The sequence below is a fragment of the Aquarana catesbeiana genome, linkage group LG08, assembly GCF_042186555.1.
Source record: "Aquarana catesbeiana isolate 2022-GZ linkage group LG08, ASM4218655v1, whole genome shotgun sequence".
In the NCBI taxonomy this organism is placed as follows: Eukaryota; Metazoa; Chordata; class Amphibia; order Anura; family Ranidae; genus Aquarana; species Aquarana catesbeiana.
Window position 1 is genome coordinate 87354467 of NC_133331.1, and position 20084 is coordinate 87374550.

General features: G+C 44.2%; 1 protein-coding gene across 2 annotated transcripts in view; it reads left to right on the forward strand.

Moving 5' to 3' along the window:
- Positions 1-7020, forward strand: part of CFAP46 (cilia and flagella associated protein 46) — a 333386-nt gene extending 326366 nt beyond the window's left edge. For both annotated transcript variants that reach the window (XM_073596084.1, XM_073596086.1), the window contains exons 59-60: positions 2069-2152; positions 6848-7020. In XM_073596084.1, coding sequence (XP_073452185.1) covers positions 2069-2152; positions 6848-6969 — 206 coding nt within the window. In that variant the 3' untranslated portion in view covers positions 6970-7020. The remainder of the gene's footprint in view (positions 1-2068; positions 2153-6847) is intronic.
- The last annotated feature ends 13064 nt before the right edge of the window (positions 7021-20084 follow it).

Here is a 20084-nt window from a genome sequence, read left to right on the forward strand (position 1 = left end):
TTCCTCCCTTCCCACTTTGCTCAGTAGCAGGGCTGTCAGCAGATCAGCCTCTAATGACTTACTGATTTTAAGCACAGTGCCAAAAATAGGGAGCGACTAAGCATGTGCAGGGCAGGGTGAGACAGTGCATTACCAATTTTAAACAGTATAGGCACTTATCTTTAATATTTTACATAGCTATACCTGCAAAAGGGGCCAGCCTGAGGTACTCTATCAGGACTTAATTTTCTGACTAAAGTTCCATTTTAAGCTACAGTATTTGTCAAATGTTCAACTATCCATAGACATGAGATGACACTTGCCCAGTCTGTTCAAAAATGACATTAGGCTTGGCGTGTGGGTGACCATTGATGAGATTTAGAGGAAAACAATCAACCTGACAGGTTAGAAATCCTGCATCAAATGCTATTGCCCATCCATTACATCAGTGGTCATCAACCCTGTCCTCAGGGCCCACTAACAGGCCAGGTTTGCAAGATAACTGAAATACATCACAGGTGATATAATTTTCTGCTCAGTGATTGCAGTATTCTAGTCTGCATCTCTCCAAGGTAATACATAAAACCTGGCCTGTTAGTGGGCCCTGAGGACAGGGTTGATGACCACTGCACTACATGATAACCCACCTTCTAGCTGCCTGCCAAGCAGTGCTCTGGCATTTATTTGCCCTAAGGCCACCCTCCAAAGTCTTTGGCCAGCTTTAGTTTGCTGACATTTACCTGTGACTTAAAAGCACCATATCATAAAAATCAGATTCAGCTATATCTGCAAAATAGGAGATGGAATACTAACCCTTTCTTGCTCATGCCACCAGAGTACCCATTATTTTGTGGGCTTCAGTGAACCCCCCACCCCCTCCATTGGTGTTCACTTACCTAATCACGCGCTCCTGCACCACTCTCTCCAGGCCAGAACTTTATTTGGCCTGAGATGGCTCCACCCACATTACAGTCTTTCTTTCAGTGGTAAGTGCTGGAACACAGAGTGTTCCAGCTCCCAAGACCCCACTGCCACTCTGCTGCCAAGCTGGTGCCCAAAAGCTTGAGGGCCAGCAGGCTCTGCGTTGGACACCTGGGCTTTACATTGTTCTATTAGCGCATATGCTTGCTTTAAACTGGACCTTATAGCCAGGGCTTTTTTTCAGGGGGAATGTGGGGGAACACAGAGCTGGCACCTCCAGCACTGAATGTATGCAATAACAAAGGGTGCTGAGGTATGCTGGAGAGTCTATTGATGCTGGCTGTTGGGGGATTTATTGTTTCTGGGGGTCTCTATTGTTGAGGTTGGGGTCTGTTGTTGCTAAGGGGGGTCTTATGTCGCTGGGGGGCTGATTGTTGCTGGAAGTGGTCTACTGTTGAGGGAGGGATCTAGTGTGTTGGCTGCTGGAAGATATGTTGTTGCTGGCAAAGGTCTATTGTTCCTGGGGTGGATTTATTGTTGCTGTGGGATGATTTGTTTCAGGGGGTCTATTGTTGCTGGGGGGGGGTCTATTTTTGCTAGCTGGGGGAATCTATTTTACTACTTTTCTTCTTGTCATTAACACATTCCATACAAGTTGCCTAGCATCACAAAATTATACTTGTTTCTGTTTTCTCTAAAAGTAGTGATACTGGGTGTACAAGAGACGGTGCTCGGAGTTGGGTAGGGTGCAGAGACAAGGGGTGACTCAGAAGGTTGGGTACCTGCAGATATTTTCTTAGAAATAAAAAGCCCTGCTTATAGCTGTGTTTTTCCTGGAGTATCTATTGCATAGATTTGCCATTTTAGAATTTACAATGATCCACCTGGGAATTTGTTATGTGCCTTTGACTCTGAAGATAATTGGATAATGTACTCCTGTAGCAGTCTGAAGACCAGATGTTAGAAATTCTGCAATGGATAATGAGTGGATGTGTATAAGGGAATAATACAACATGCCAAACTTAGAACAGTGCTTTCTGTCTTTTCCTCTGCTCCTTTCTTTGATCAAATCAAGAGGGAGCCTAAACAAAATGTTTCATTGCTTCTGTCATTTAGATTGTTTGATGATCATATTTTTCATGTTGCATTCTGTTATTTAATATTACAGACCTACTAGCACTTGGCAAGACAAGTGGGCAGACTGTACATGGCCAGCGAAAACTCAAGAGTTGCTCAGAAGTCACTGTCAAGGGTATGTCTTACTTTAAATCAGGTTTTGTGTTCTGCTGGGTGTATTCACAGTATGAGTACATTTCAGGACAGTTTCACTCATTCATATTGTATATGTTTGTTTCTATAATGTATTATGCACAGCCTTTTCATGAAGGATATATTACTGGTCTGTAGGATCAAAGACCTTCACAAGAACTTCAAAGCTTTGGGTGGAGGGAATTTATCGTGATCACTCCTGCCTGTACTTCCCCAGTCTTAGAGTACTGTACCAAGCATATTATCTGCCTTCTATCCACTCTACCTGTGCATGAATGAGTGAATGAGGATGTTTCCTTTATAACTTAATAGCAACTATCCAGGGTCACCAATGAGGGGGTACCACAGGTGCTTCTGTACAGCGCCTGGGCCAATAGGGGGTTAGGAATTTATAGTCTCAGTCCTTTTCTCTGTCCTGATATTTCACCAAAGTCAAAGTATTTCACCATGTCTTTGTTAAAGCTTCTCTTCTAATACACCTGTAAATGCCTAAGTGTGCATGGACACATAGGCTTACATAGCAGTGCTTTTACAGGTGTAGCGCTGGTAGATTTTCAATCTACTGCTTATAGGTAAATTTAGTGGGTTATCTGTTTATACATAGTCAGATTTGCCTCTGTTCCAGCTTGGCTGAGTTGCATGTAGTTTCACGCTGTGCCTGTGGGTGTCGTTGTCACCATGGGTCGGTGTTGGAAAGGCAACACGTTGAAGCATATGAGTGCTCCTCTGTCCCGGAGATAACTCGGTGGAGGTGGTCCTCCGAGTTGCATTCTGGGAGAGGGTGTTTATGGGACAGACGCCATGTTTTAGGGTTCGTTTTCGTTCCACCTGCTGGCTCTCCTGGCCGACAGGTATGTGCTAGGAGTACTACCTCGTGGTCCTCCGACCGGGAGGCCCACATCGCTGCAGCGTGTGGGTGGGCCCAGAAGCCTGTCTGGGGCCTACCACAGCGGCAAGGGAATGGTCCTGGGCTGTCTGTCCTATGGGAAGAAGCTGGACAACTGAGAAGATCCCAGGGGAGGACCCGTCATGGAAGGATCATGCAGAGTGCTGGTCTGGAGAGGGGCCTGGTGACTCAGTTGGAGGACGCATCCTAGAGTAATCCTACCGCATAGTACTGCCGGGTCGGCTTAAAGGTTCTAGTGCTGTGTTTGCTGTTCATCATAAACCATTACATCCTGTAGCAGAGGATTGTACGGGTTTTATTCCAATCAAGTCTGTGGCAGAGACTTTTGTTCGTGCTACGTACTGGCTGCTAGGTTAGTGAGAGAAACCTATCCAGGTGGGCAAAGATTCAACCCTAAAAAGAGAGTACATTCATCTACAAGCTTTCAATTCCTAATATTACACTAAAAAAGGTATTTGAACTTCCCTGCAACTCTTCTTCTACCTCTTTCCTGCTACTTCCTTCAATTTTCGTTTATTAAAGCATTGGAAAAGATACTCAAGTGTCCGGTGCCTACATTGTCTGGTATTAAACTCAACGGGACCCTAGACCCGGTTCTGGTGAAATAGAGGTAACGAAGGTGACGGTAACAGCCCGCTTTAAACCAGCAGCTCCTTAAACCAAAAGTGGTGTTTTGTTTTTTTTTGTAAGCCCAGTATGCATTTGGCCTCACTTATGACCCCCATGTTCAGGGTGTAACATGAGGGGCCTATTCACTACCCTTTACCACATGCGGTAAACTAAGTCCAATTCACAAAAAAACTAAAAAAAAAATGCTTATACGGTATGTACTGAAAAAAAAAAAATATGCGGGAAAATACTGCATAAAAAGCTCTAAAGTCCAATTCACAAACGGAGCACAGCGTTAAAATGCATGCGATAATTACCAGGATTTAGCTGCAGTATTTGTCAAAAAATAGCCAGGGGGTCAGGGCGATCAAGGGGGGGGTCCCCCCCTAGTCCATACCAAGCCCTTAGGATCTGGTATGGATTTTAACGCCAAAATCCACGCCAAAATAAAAAATAAAAAGCGTGGGGTCCCCTCCAAAATCCATACCAGACCCTTATCCGTGCATGCAGCCCGGCAGGTCCGAAAAAAGGGGGGAGCGAGCCCCCCCTCTTGAACCATACCAGGCCACTTGCCCTCAACATTGGGGGTTGGGTGCTTTGGGGCAGTGGGGTCTCAACCCCCCCATCCCAAAGCACCTTGTCCCCATGTTGTTGTGGACAAGGGCATCATCCCCACAACCATGGCCAGTGGTTGTGGGGGTCTGCGGGCAGGGGGCTAATCATAATCTGGAAGCTCCCTTTAAGAAGGGGGCCCCCAGATCCTGGCCCCCCACTCTATGTGAATGAGTATCGGATACATCATACCCCTACCCATTCACCAAAAAAAGTGTCACAAGGTAATAAAAACACAGAGAGTTTTTGACAATTCTTTTATTAAAAAAAAAATTGTCCAAGGATGTAAATCCATCGTCCATCACACCGCCCGCCGGACCCGAAAAATAAAAAATAGCAAAGACTCTCCCGCCGTCGGTGAAGGCTAGCTGCCTACTGCAGGGTCCACCGCCGGATTTTTTTTATAAAGGTAAGGGATGGGGCCACCTGGCTACGTTACCTGGTGGCCCTGCCCCCTTGTGACATCACAGTCCGGTGCATGCTGGGTCGGTGACGTCACAAGGGGCAGGGCCACTAGGTGATGTAGCCAGTTGGCCCCGCCCCTTACCTATATAAGAAATGTCAGACGGCGGAGCCTGCAGTAGGCAGCGAGCCTTCATCGACGGCAGGAGCGTCTTTGTTATTTTTTCTTTTTTGGGTCTGGCGGGCAGCATGATTGAAGGTGGCTTGGTGGCTGGGCTGCATGCCCGGATAAAGGTCTGGTATATATTTCGGAGGGGGCCCCACACCGTTTTTTTTTCTAAATTATGCCATGGGATTCCCCTTAAAATCCGTACCAGACCCGAAGGGCCTTGTATGGACTGAGGGGGGGACCCACACCATTTTTTTTTTTTTATTTTACTTTTTATTGTCTGCTTTTTTATTTACAACCAGCTGTGAGCGGGGAAGCCCGCTGACAACTGAGTCATCGGTTGTTAAGGGTGCGACGGACGCTCCTTAGCAACCATGCTAAATGCGGTAAATTACCACATTAACGAATGCGGTAATGGCCTCTAAATCAAATAAATACCTCATTCGGTATTTACCTACAAATTCTTAGTGAATTGAATACTTTCACAATTGTTACCGCATGTGGTATTTTGCCGCATAAGATTAGCTGTTATGTAACTCTTAGTGAATCGACCCCATGGTCCCAAGTGGACCCCCACTCTACCTCCAAAATGCTTTTTTCCCTCTGTTAGCATTCCGGGGTTCTCGCCCACAGCAGCTGTCAGATTTGAAATCAGCATGCCTGTGCATGGCTTTCCCACACAGCCATATCAATTTACAGAGATTTTGGAATGAGTAAACTACAAGTTCTCCAACTGAAAGGCTGTACTTTATTACGGACAAAGGACTGGTAGAAGAATTTGCAGGAGCCTGGCATGGTACGTGCGATCAGCTGATCGCAGTTGCAATTCTTTGCAGGTTTATTTCCAATAATAAATGCACAGTTTTTGTAAATATTATTGTGCATTTATTACTATTATGTAATAGGTGAGTTTAGCCTATAAAACCCAAGTCATTCAACCCACTTCCAGTGAGACCAAGTTGTCAAAGGAATGCCCTCTCTGGCAGTGTCATCAAGCCATCCCGAACTCACAAGAGAATGATGCAGAGAACAGTGCTGGAATGTCCTCCATAGGAAAAAGAGAACCCATATTATGTGACCAAACCAAATAGAGTTCCAAAAAGGTACATATACAAAAATGTTTTATAAAAAGGAATGCAGAAATATGTTCCAAAGAGTTTGGTCACATTCCGTTATTGAGGGTCTGCCAAACCTAGAGTTGGGCTTTAAAGGCAACCTGTCTTCAAGCTTATTAATTTTGTGATGCCATTGACTAAATCACAAGCTGTTTGCCAATATCAGGGCAGTGAAGTATCTGCTCAGTAATATGCCCCGTACACACGGTCGGACTTTGTTCGGACATTCCGACAACAAAATCCTAGGATTTTTTCCGACGGATGTTGGCTCAAACTTGTCTTGCATACACACGGTCACACAAAGTTGTCGGAAAATCCGATCGTTCTAAATGCGGTGACGTAAAACACGTACGTCGGGACTATAAACGGGGCAGTGGCCAATAGCTTTCATCTCTTTATTTATTCTGAGCATGCGTGGCACTTTGTCCGTCGGATTTGTGTACACACGATCGGAATTTCCGACAACGGATTTTGTTGTCGGAAAATTTTATCTCCTGCTCTCCAACTTTGTGTGTCGGAAAATCCGATGGAAAATGTCCGATGGAGCCCACACACAGTCGGAATTTCCAACAACACGCTCCGATCGGACATTTTCCATCGGAAAATCCGACCGTGTGTACGGGGCATTACAGTTATTACCTCAGTGAGGTGACTGCCTTCCTTGGAACTAGTATACAGTTTGTAAGTTAGATCATGGAAACTTTCAGCAAATTGTTCTCTGGCTTCAATTTTTCTGATCTCATCTTTACTGGATGGAATGACTCTTTACATATGTTTACAGTTGTGGTATTTATCTATAAAAGTGTTCCTTTCTTGTGTGTAGCAGCAGGAAAATACAAGTTTGTCTTTTATATGTTTCCACAGAAGGAGAGGTTTCCGAAGAACGCAGTCAGCTAACAAGTCCAAGTAATCCATCGTTACCCGATGCAGACTCGTCCTTTTTTAACTATACGCTGTATGGCCTGCCTAATATGGTGGTTATGTGAGACTTTTGTCAGTGACAATCCAATAAACACTCTGTTTGGTTATACTTGACAGCAATCTTGTATTATTGACAAAGGGAAATTATAGTTCTCTTGTCCATCATCAAAGACAAAGAAACCTCCTTCTTTACATCGCTGTGATGTCCACAGTGCTTTCCAACCTTCATTCACACATTTCCCTGGTATTTATACAAGCAATCTTAATTTGGGCAAGTTCAATAACTATTTTCTTTTTCAGCAAGTATTGTTTGTGACAATACACGAAGGCTATATATGGGATATTAATTGCAAGAGAACACAGTGGCCTTAGGCCAAATACCTGTGGCTGTTTTATCTGTAAGAATCAGCCACAAACCACATTATATGTTTATGTGTGGAAATGTGTCAGTAGAAGAATGCTTTCAAGAAGTAAACCATGATGTTTTTATTCAATTGAAAGAATAGCTATTGCATTTAGCTACAGCTTAATCCTTTTTATTACGTTTAAGGCCAGCAGCCTCCTCTTATTCTCTTCTTCCGCCATCCTTTCCTGTTCCCTCTCCTTCTCTCCCCTCTGTTCTGTTTCCTCCTCTTCCCTTTCCTCCACCTCCCTTCCCTGCTATCCTCATCTGTTACCCCTTCCCTCTTCTCCACATCCCATCCCTTCTCCTTCATTCTCTCCTATTCCTTCTCCTCTCATCCCTTCCTGTTCTCTTTCCCTAGACTCCTCTAACCTCCCCTCTATTCTATTCTGTTCCCAACCCTCTCCTCACCTCTCCTTATCTTCCCTTCTCTTTCCCTATCCCTCCCCTCTCCCCTTGATCCTCCCCAGTTCCCCCCTCTCCTTTCCTTGTGTTCCCTTACCCTCTCCACCCTCTTCCAAAGACATGGATGAGCTAGTTTGGGGTGGAGAAACTTGACTGGCCTGCACAGAGTCCTGACCTCAGCCGGATAGAGCAACTTTGGGATGAATTCGAGCCGAGACTGCGAGCCAGGCCTTGTCGTCCAACATCAGTTCCTGGCTTCGCAAATGCGCCTCTGGAAGAATGGTCAAACATTCCAATGGACACACTCCTAAACCTTGTGGACAGCCTTCGCAGAAGAGTTGAAGCTGTTATAGCTGCAAAGGGTGGGCCAACTCAATATTGAACCCTACGGACTAAGACTGGGATGCCATTAAAATTCATGTGCATGTAAAGGAAGGTGTCCCAATACTTTTGACAATATAGTGTAACTTACATTACTGTACCTCTCCGTATCCTATCCAAACAATCCTAAATTACTGTTTTTTGGAGACTGTAGTGCATTACTAAGTTCTTATTAGAAAGTTTACCTAAAATTATTTTATGTGAATTTCTTATTTGTATATGCTTACTGTTCCAAATTTCATAGTCACATTTAAAGTGAAACGGAAGACACACTCAGTTAATATATAAATATAAAAGCTGTTTTAGCTACCAGAATTTGTATTTCTGTGCAGCCAGTCTGATTATCCAGACACCTCTATCAGACAGCACAGCTACGCCCTTGGTGAAGAAGTAAACTTGGTTAAGAATGCACAATAAAGCTCACTGATGAAGTCATCCTCCTCTTCAACTTACAACTAGCAACTGTTTTTTTTTTTTTTAATTTATCTGTCTTGAGTTTAACTTTAAAACGCTTTGATATTATACATTTGTAGACTCTTCCTGTAATAGATATACGTAAGTATATCAGACAGTGTAGTCGCCAAGCCTGCTAAGTTTCTGAGATACACAACATGTTTATTGTTTGCACTTAATCTGGCAGACTGGTAAACTTGTATTTATAGACATGTGATGATGGTCACTGATCTGGCTGTTTTCGACTGGATCTGGTGAGGATCCCATGTCTGGGAGTGGTCCTCAAGCCTGGAGGAGCAGTCATTTATGCAGGTTAGAAATCCTGTCCTAAAACACCAACATTCCTCCTTATAAGCCCACACTTGGCCACTTCCTCTATGCCCCCTTTACTATTCACATGTAAGGTCAGCAGAGCCAGTCTTAAAAACTCTTGGATTGTGCCTGTAGGAGCCATTGTAGTCTCAAAAACATTTGTTTATAATCACTTTTTTTTTTTTTTCTAGAATAACAAACATTTCAACCTTACCTGCTCTGTGCAATGTTTTTGCATAGGGCAGCCCTAATCCTCTTCTTCTGGGATGAGGGCTCCTGGGTCCCCCCCCGCCAAGTGCCCCCATAGCATGCCACTTGCTATTGGAGCACTTGTGCGAGTTCGGCCGCACCCTCTGCTCTCTCCTCATGGGTTGTGATTGACAGCAGCAGGAGCTAATGACTTCTGCTGCAGCCTCCATGTCTTCTAAGGGGAGTGATAAGAGAGCTGCTGCTCTTGGGCACAGCTCTGGATCGAGAGCAGGCTCTGGTAAGATTTTAGGGGGCTGGGGGGGGGCTGCACACAGAAGGTGCTTTACCTTGATGCAGAGAATTCATTAAGGTAAAAGACCCTTCTACCTTTACAAACTTAAAGTGGAGGTCTGCCCACCCCACAAAAAATTTAAAGTCAGCAGCTACAAATACTGCAGTTGCTGACTTTAAATATATGGACACTCACCTGTCCAGGGAGCCCACGATGTTGGAACCGCATCTGATCTTCGGATCAGCTGTCAGCTGCACCTGCCACCATTGCCGGTAAGGGAATCCGACAGTGAATCCTTTTGGCTTCACAGCTGGTTCTGTACTGCACATCCACAAAGCGTGCGGCACTTTCTAATTGGCCCGGCGGCAGAGGAAGGAGGGAGGGGCAAACTTCCGAGAGACAGCGCCGCGGCCACATCTCCCAGAAGTGGGGAAGGGGACCTGTCAGGAACAGGTTCCCCCCCCCCCAAAAGGTGCCAAATGTGGCATCTGAGGGGGGGAGGAGACAAACAAGTGGAAGTTCCACCTTTGTGTGGAACTCTGTTTTAAAGCCATTTAGCCCTTTAAATCCCCTACCACTTGGTAAAAGACTTGTCTTTCTCCCCATCCCAGCAATCTTCAGTGTAGAGCCCTACCCAGCACTGCACAGCCTTTGTAACAAAAGTGTCCCTGCTGAACCTCCTTACAGTGCATGCACATGGCTCCATTACTGCCTTAAGGTGAGCAGCCAGCAGCCACCCATCCAGCAGAGTACAGCATAATAAGAGGAAAGAATGGGTCTGTGGCACACAGTAAAAAGAGGACCCCGTGGGAATGTTTTGAAGATTACTGGAATGGGTAGGAAAATTTGTGTTTGAACAACTTGGGTGCTCTCTAGTAGGATTAATTGAAGGAAACTCTACCAAAGGTATTGTTGTTCTTAAAGTTGTAGTAAAGTCTGTTCTACCACTTGTACCTACAGGTAAGGCTTACCTGTAGGTACTGTGAATATTTCCTAAACTTACACAGTTTAGGAGATATTCAGAGTGCATGCAGCCGCTGATGTTACCGACACGTGCTCTGTAGGTCTGGCAAACCGTGCTGGATCTTCAAAGCCTGTGCCGTAAATGGCGGCTCCCACGCACGTGCGCTGGAATGACATTATCCTGCCCCCAGCCACTCGTGTAGCCGGAGGACGTGAACCCGGAAGGAAGACCAGGGGAAGTTATCAGCCCTCTCAGCGGTGACAGCTTGGCATTGGAGGGCTTAGTTCCAAGTTTTGTCTCTCATAATGTGCTAGGATGCAATGCATCCTAGCACATTATGCCATTGGTTGCAGGGGATTTGTATTTCATTTTTCTCATCAATTGCGGTTTACTACCACTTTAAGGCACAGGACCTATAAAGCACAACCACTATGCAGCACTGAAAAGCGGGAAGCACAACATTTGTAGGTAATGCATATTGCTGCCAAGTAAATACGGTATATTAAGAAAACTATACAAAGAAGCCAATTATTTTTTTAAATACTCACACTCGGTTATGGTAAAGCTGGACTTCAGGAAGCAAAATATCCTTGCAGTTGGGTCCTCCTATGCTGTAAGGGTTAAATGCTTGAGAAGTCTAGAGGTAGAGGAGTAATCTGTAAGGCTGGGTTCACACTGCCACACGGAGCTGCTCACAGCAGGGGTCCAGTGCATCCCTGTTCACCATTTCTGGTTTGATTTCAGTCCGAATTTTTGGCTGAATTTGGACCTGTAACGGACCAGAAGACATACAGGACTCCTGTGCAATTTGCACCGGAGCTGCTCTGGAGATGTACACCGGCTTCATAGACAGCTGGTCACAATCTCCTGACAAGGGAAAACTGCATCCAATTCAATAGTGTGAACACAGCCTAATACTCACCTTCTTCCTTGCTCTGGCATGCTTCTAGCACTCACCTCTTCTCGCCTATGATTATTCGTCCTGCATTTTATGTGATGACGTCAGAGTATGACTACCAACTGGAACAACTTAGAGAAAAAGTTTTGGTAGGCCAGTCACACAGTTTGAATAGCAGCCTGCCAGAGTGAGAAATAATGTATGCAAGTTTTACAGCTTATTCCTCTACCCAAAGACTTCAGGCTACAAGCTCAGTCCATTACCTTTACTATCCTATCTTAAGCATTGCTTTGGTATGTTTATAGTTTACTTTGCCAATGGCTGCTGCCAGTGTGGCATACCACAACCTGCTACACTACACTAAACCATGCTGTGCTATACATCACATTCCACATGCTGCTGAACTCTACACTGTATTGCACATTATTACCATTTTAGAAATCCATTTTTTTATCCTGGGCACGGCACGCTTTTGCTAGTCCTGTAATAAACACAACTTTAGTAAGACTTTATTATGGTTTTAAATTTCCTTTAAGAAAATCATAAAGAAGAAAATATTGCATTCAAAGTATATCCTAAAGTGTAGAGGTTTTTGCTATGTAACAATCCCAGTGCTTTTAATGTAAGACTTTGTACTGAAGAAAATCGATCAGGCCCAGTCATTCAGATGAAACCACAAAGTACCACCTGAGATACCTCCACCACCTTCATGACTTTTTTGCTTTTGTGTTTTTTTACTTGCCTTTTCAGATGTTTCCAGGTCAGTCACATAATGCACAGAGACTGATTACTCTCTCCCTCGTCTCCCACCACTGGGTGGTCCTCAGTGATGTAGAGAATGGCACCGATTTCAGCTATGTATCACCGTATGTGAGTGCAGGGTGCCGCGGTGAAGCCCTTTTTTGGGGACAGGTCTATGATGGTACCCTGCACTTACAGGATTTCCTCAGTCTTTAGTCTGCAAATACTGAGGACATCAGTTTGAGAAAAGAACCTGCTATATAGGACAGCACTGAAGAAGGAGGTAGGTATTGCACCTAGAGCTGTTTGTTTCCATTTAAGCACCTAATGGGTAATTTTAAAGTGTTTTGCCTGGAGTTGGACTTTAATCTTGTGACACGTGCTTCAATACACAACAAATGCCCCATTTTGTCCCTAGATTAGTCTGCTCAGGTCTCTGCTAAGGTCTATTAGTGCCTTATCCTTCCAATATTTTCCAGGCTCCAGAAGCAAACATCTCATGACTCAAAGAACTTTTATACTGCAAGAACATATAAACTATGATAAAACAACTTGGCTGATCAGGTTAATTTATTTTACAAAGTATTTTAGGCCACATGTTTTGCTCGGTTTTCATCCAGCTAATAGGCCCTTGTGCTTGTGATTGCCTAATTGGCCTTAGCCACACTGAGATCAGTGTAGTGTAACACATAAGCCATTGAGTATTATGGATATAAAGGTTTTTGCCCTCTGTCCCTTTCACTTTATATCATAAATGTGTTCAGAAGATATTATTGCTTTTTAAGCACTGCTAAATACAAACCTTTGACTTCCCCATGAATATGGGCCTGTGTGCGGCAGTCGCGTGGTTGTAGATAAAAGGCATTGCTTTAGGATTCACAGGAGTTGAGGACTTGTTCTTTCTTCACTCTCCCCTTATTTTAACTGTCTCAGCATATCTTACAAATCTGCATTATTGCGTGGCTGCCAATTGTGCTCATTTAAAAGAAAGAGGATTAGGTAAGAGCACAGAACCTTAAAATCCTTTATATTGTGTTTTGCCTTTTCATCCTGCCAAAATGTTCTCTTTCTTATTATTCGAATATAAAAGCTATTGGATTTTAACTATTGAAGGAAAGCTTCTCTTAGGGAAAGATGGAGCTTGCCATTGCTGACTTCTCATTCTGCAAATTTCCTTTTGGTGACAACTGTGAATCATGGCTGTGCGATCTGCAATGGCCCAGCCACTTGCAATCTCCTTTGGCAGAGTATAAGGCAAGCTAACAACGCAGCAGAAAATTTGGGAGACAGCAACTGAGCATTTTTACACTATTCACACATTAGCAACTGAACAAAGACCTTCATGGCAGTGAATTCTTTTTTTTTTTTTTTTGATACTGTGGGGAAAGGTTAAACCTCTGCTAGGATTTTATTGTGTTTGTGTTCCCAATGGTGAGATTCGCTCTCTCTGATTGGCCTGGTGACGGAGTGGATGCAATTCCAACAGCTTGTGTTGTCACCAAAACAGGAATAAAAAGGATATCTGCCAATGGGGGCATGCATTCCAGTGACTACTATCTTTCCCTTTGAAAATGTTCCTCTTTTTTCCAACTGTATCTCAAATAAAGTGACGAAAATCTCCACAAAAAAAAAGATGAATTGACATAAACTATTCTTTTCAAAAGTTCAGGCTTTAGATATACTTCAAAGCTGAACATCGGGAATGATCTGTATTGCATACTTACATTGGTCCAACCTGGCACAATGTAAGGGTGCCTATCTAATACTTGAGGGGTGACTGGGCAGCTGAAAACCACAGTAGCGATTTTTCAGGTTCTGCCCTGGTTCTGTGGGAGCAGCTTTCCCAATGCACACTGACAACACTTACTCGGCAATGCCGCCATTAATAGAACACTTTGTATTCTTACAATGCACACAAGGTGTTCCCTGATTGGACAAGGTGGAGAGGAGGGGTGTTGAGCTCTTGTTCCGCACCTTGTGCAATCAGACTACTCCATGTGTTCATTTATGAAAAATACTTTCTATGAATGGCGGCGGTACTGAGCAAGCGACCCCTTGTGGTCAGTTGCACAAAACCCTAGCAGGACCTGGAAGATCACGGCCATCATTATAGTAGTACTGACTACTACAGTGATTTTCAGCTTCCCCAGTGCCCCATCAGCATAGATGTGGGCCTGGGCACACACTAAACACCCCACATGGGGCAGATTCCCCCTGCTGCCTGGGCCCCTATGTCATTTACTGGCCCCTTCCTTTTGTGAATAAACACAATGAGTGATCGGTACTGATCACTCACTGTGTTCATACATAACTGAAGCATAGTAAACTGTGTTATGTACACACACGGATGTGTGTTTGAGTTTAAGGCTGCATACCCTAATGCAATAGGCTGCGCACACCTATGCCTATCAGGTATGAGATATGCATACTTACATTCTGCCGAAATGAAGCAATGTAATTATGTAATACAAATAATTCCTCTAGTTCATTTTTAAGGAAACCGTTAATGTTTGTAGTGCAGCTAAGGCAGTACAAGCACATCATACTTGCAAGGCTATTATATTCTCTTTATCTTTGCTTGTTAATCTGGAAAAATATACTGTATCTCTGGTTTAGAATTGAGAGATAATTTTCTTTGCCACATATTTTATATATAAACTACAACAGTGGCACCTGTAGTTTGTAAAAGGTAAAGTATTGCATTTCATTAGTATTTTTTAGTTTAGTTAAAAAAATGGCAAATTTCAGTTTTACTTACCTATCACTAACAAACACATATTTTTGTGATACCCTCCATTTAACTATTTTCAATAATTTACATATAAAACCTTAATGATGTATTTATATGGTTGTACCTTCTAAATGGGAATTTACAATAACCATATACAATGTTTAGTGTATGGAAACAACCATACTTGTAGTGCTGAGTTGCTCTTTCACAGAAGAATATGTACAAAAACTAATTTCTGAACACTGAAGCCAAAGAAAAAGTTATTGTCCATAATATTTAAACAGACCTAAGTTTAATTTTATCATATTCATGAGGAATAGTATGGCAATGGCATGGCTATCTCAATGATGAGAGATAGAAGCCTATAAGAAAATGGGTAACCCTCCTGCGATGGACTTGTGGGAAAGAAAGAAGAAACAAAGCACTGTGCAGGAAAGTCGCCTCTGGAGTTCTAGATAAATATAGAAATTTGAGGGTGTTGTAAACCCATGACACCAGTAGTGTAATATGAAGTAGCTGACCAAGTACTGATGTTACCAAATATGTGTATTGGATGGGTAGGTCACCGAAGACTGACATTGGCCTTTAGTTAAAGCTATATTTAAAGTAGATGTAAACCCCAAAAAAATCACTTAAAAATCTCATGTAAGTTTTAATTTTAAAAGTTGTTCTCAGTTTTTTTAACCTGTAGCTTTTATGAAAAGACAATTGGGCGATCCTAGAAGGTCCTTGTCATGTGCCTGTATGCAGAGCCTGAGATGATGAGAGTGGCCTCTTAGTTCCCATTTGATCACCCCTGGGTGGTGAGTTAAGGACTGCAGGGGCGAAGAAAAGGCACAAGTGCCAAGGTGTAGACACTGTGGGGCTGATTGACTAAAGGCAAATAGTCTGTGCACTTTAAGTGCACCTGCAAGTGCAGTTGCTCTAGATCGGAGTTAGGTCCCACATCTGGTTAAGTGACAACCAAGTGGAAGGACACCAGGACATCAGCAGAATCAGAGGCAGGAGCAGGCAGAAGTTGGCAACAGTTGGACAGCGTGGGACACAGTCACTAGGCAGAAGTGTGGTCAGTAGTCCAGGCTGAGGTCAGTAGCAGAGGCAAACAGCAAACATGAACAAGAAGGGTTTTCCAAGAGCAAGGTCAGAAAATAAGCTGGATCAGTAACAAGATCAAGGATGCACATCAAGACTTGATCACAGGAACAAGACTAAAAAGCAAACATCTAAGAGCTTGAAGGGTTCATTTTCAAATATTATTATTATTGTTATACAGGATTTACCGTATTTATCGGCGTATAACACACACTGGCATATAACACGCACCCCAAGTTTAGGAGGGAATTTTAAGGAGAAAAAAGTTTTAAGGAAAAAAACTTACATTTAAATGCCCATCAATGCAGCATTATCAGTGTCCATCTGCATGCTTGTCCAGTGTCATTTGCAGCCTTGGTGTCATTTGCACCCTTGCAGACTTGGTGTCATTTGCGGCCTTGGTATCATTTGCAGCCTTGGTGTCATTTGCAGCCTTGTCAGTGCCCACCTGCAGCTTTGTTAGTGTCCATTTGCAGCCTTGCCCAGGTTGCAGTTAAACTGCAGTGACTTGTCAGTGTCACTGCAGTTTGAAAATGGCGCCGCCGAGACACACAGAAACGATCCTGTGTATCTCGGCGGCTCTCGGCCGCTTTCGGCTCCTCTCGTAGTCCCGCCCGGGATGGGCGTGACTGAGCAGAGCCGAGTGCCACCCATATACATAGATAGCTGAGTGTACTCGGCCAGGTTCGGCTAGCTCCGCTCACAGTCATGCCCAGTCCCTGTGTCCATCATAGGGCGGGACTGGGCTTGACTGTGAGTGGAGCTAGCCGAACCTAGCCGAGTACACTCAGCTATCTATGTATATCGGTGGCCGGCACTCGCTCCGCTCACAGTCAGTGGGGGATCGGCGTATAACACACACCCACGATTTTCTCCTGATTTTAGTGGGGAATACGGTATATAGTGCCGACAGTTTGTGCAGCGCTTTACAACATTAGGGCAGACAGTACACTTACAATACAATTCGAAGCAGGAAGAATCTGAGGGCCGTGCTCATTAGAGCTTACAATCTAGGAGGGAGGGTCAAGTGATACGAAAGGGTAATAAATGTGGGGGATGAGCTGATGAAGAAAATAAAAGTGCAGTTGTTAGGTGGAGGCAGGGTAGGCTTCTCTGAAGAGAACATTGATAGATTTGGGGATAGTCTGACAGATTGGGGTAGGGTATTCCAGAGGATTGGAGAGGCTCAGGAGAAGTCCTGGAGGTGAATATGGGAGGAGGTGATGATGGAGCTAGAGAGCAGGAGGTCTTGGGAGGAACGAAGAGGACGATTAGGTTGGTATTTTAAGACCAGGTTAGTGATGTAGCTTAGGGCAGGGTTGTGGATGGCTTTGTAACTTATTGTTAGTATTTTGAATTTAATTAGTTGGGCGAGTGGCAGCCAATAGAAGGATTGGCAGAGAGGGGTAGCAGACGCTGAACGGTTTGTAAGGTGGATGAGACTGGCAGCAGCATTCATGATGGACTAAAGGGGGATAGTCTATTTAAAGGTAAGCCAATGAGGAGGGAGTTGCAGTAGTCGAGGCAAGAGATAACCAGGGAGTGAATCAGGACCTTTGTGGTTTCATTGGTTAGGAAGGGATGTAGTTTGGAGATGTTGTGGAGGTTGAGCCGGCGAGTTTTGGAAAGGGATTGGATGTGGGGCCAAAAGAAGTGTTCAGAGTCAAGGATAACACCTAGCACCCTGGCATGTGGGGATGAGAGAATGGTTGTGCCATTGCTCCTGACAGAGAAGTCAGGTGAAGAGGCACGTGGGGGAGGAAATATTATGAGCTTGGTTTGGACAAGTTGAGTTTGAGAAAGTGGTGTGACATCCAGACAGATTTGTCTCTTAGTAGGTTAGTGGTGCGGGAGGAGACTAATGGAGTGAGTTGAGGGGTGGAGAGATAGACTTGGGTGTCGTCAGCATAGAAATGGTATTGAAAGTTGTCTGAGGCTATCAGCTGACCCAGGGAAGAGATGTAGATTGAAAATAAAAGAGGTCCAAGAACAGAACCTTGGGGGACCCCGACGGAGAAGGGAAGAGTAGAGGAGAAAGTAGAATTGTAAGTGACACTGAAGGTGCATTGGGATAGGTAGGATGAGAGCCACCGAAGAGCGCAGTCATGGAGGCCGATAGAGTAAAGTTTTTTGAGGAGGATTGGGTGGTTAACCATATCAAAGGCAGCCGAAAGGTCCAGAACTAGGAGTACAGAATTGTGTCCGTTGGTTTTTGCAGTTAGTAAGTCATTTGTGAGTTTTAGAAGAGCAGTTTCTGTGGAGTGCTGAGGGCGAAATCCAGACTGAAGGGGATCAAGAAGGTTATTCTTTATGAGGTGGTCACTCAGTTGGTTGTAGACCAGGTGTTCAAGGAGTTTAGAGGAAACGGGAGCAAGGAGATAGGGTGTAGATTGTTAAGATTGGTAGGGTCCAATGATGGCTTTTTAAGTATGGGGGTGACCAGTGCATGTTTTAGAGCATTGGGGAAGATGACAGAAGAGAGGGAGAGATTGAAGATGTGGGTTAGAGAGTGTAGGATAGAGTCAGAGGGTGACTGTAGTATTTGAGAAGGAATAGGGAACAGGTGGTTAGGTTGGCATTAGAAAGGAGTTTAGCAACTTTGTCAATAGTAGCAGGTTTGAATAAGGGGAGTTTCAATTGTACCTGTTGACATGGGGTGTTAACTGGGGATGATACCTGTAGGTATGCTAGGGGAGTGAGTCCAGAGAAGGCCACTGTCATGGAGCCAGGTTTCGGTGAAAGCAAGTAGATGAAAGGGGTTAGTGACAAAAGAGGTCATGAACGGCGGTGAGTTTGTTGCAGACAGAGCAGGCGTTCCAGAGGGCACAAGAGAAGGGGAGCCTGGTTTTGAGAAGAAGAGGAATGGAGACTAAATTGCGTAGATTGTGACTACTGCCAGAGGATGTGGGGTGATGGGTGTGTTGGGTACAGGTAAATAAGGGAGGCCCAGGGTTTGGTGAATTATCTCCAGAGGTTAGGAGAAGCAGAAGTGTAAGGGAGGTAATATGAGAATACGATTTATATAAGGGGGCGTGCTTCAGCATCACGGGGGTTTTGTTAGCATGTGGGATTGGGGTTAGAAAGAGGAGTTGAGTACAGTAAAGGGGAGAAGTGAGGGTGATATGTACAGATTGTGGGGTGGAGAAGAGGGGTGAAGAAAAGAGTGTTTGAGGAGAGCAACTTTGAAAAGGAGAGGTAAAGATTGCATGTTTCAGAGAGGAAGGAGAGTTGATTTGGAAATGAGGTTGATTTACATCGGCAGAATGGCACTGGTGGGCAAAAGGGCGTACAGGTACGTCCCCTTTAAGAAGTGGCACCACGAGCGCGCGAGCGCCACCACGTTCTCCATGACTGTGACCGTGGGTCCCGTGGACTCGATGTCCGCAGGGTGCCCGTGATCCTGTCATGGAGAGGTAGAACGGTGAGATGCTTTTGTAAACAGAGCATTTCCCTGTTCTGCCTTGTGTCATGACAGAGATCACTGCTCTCTGTAATCGAGAGCAGTGATCGCTGTCATGTGTGTTGAAGCCCATCCCCCCCACAGTTAGAATCACTCCCTAGGACACACTTAACCCCTTCATCGCCCCCCCAGTGGTTAACCTCTTCACTGTCAGTGTCATTTACACAGTAATCAATGCATTTTTATAGCACTGATCGCTGTATAAATGACAATGGTATCAAAATAGTATAAAAAATGTCCGATGTGTCCGCCATAATGTTGCAGTCCCGATAAAAATCGCAGATCGCCTCCATTATTATTAAAAAAAATTAATAATAAAATTTGCCATAAAACTATCCCCTATTTTGTAGATGCTATAACTTTTGCATAAACCACGCAATATACGCTTATTGCAATTTTTTTTTTTACCAAAAATATGTAGAAGAATACACATCGGCCTAAACTGAGGAAAAAAAATGTTTTTTTTATATATTTTTGGGGGATATTTATTATAGCAAAAAGTATAAAATATTGCTTTTTTTTCAAAATTGTCCCTTTTTTTTGTTTATAGCGCAAAAAATAAAAACCACAGAGGCGATCAAATAACACCAAAGAAAGCTCTATTTGTGGGAAAAAAGGACGTCAATTTTGTTTGGGTACAACGTCGCATGACCGCGCAATTGTCAGTTAAAGCGACGCAGTGCTGAATTGCAAAAGGTGCTCTGGTCAGGAAGGGGGCAAATCCTTCTGGGGCTGAAGTGGTTAACCATTTGCAGACCGCCACACACCGATGTACGTCAGCACAATGGCACGGGCAGGCATAAGGGCTTACCTGTACGTCCCTGCCTGCCCGCGGGCGGGGGTCCGATAGGACCCTTCC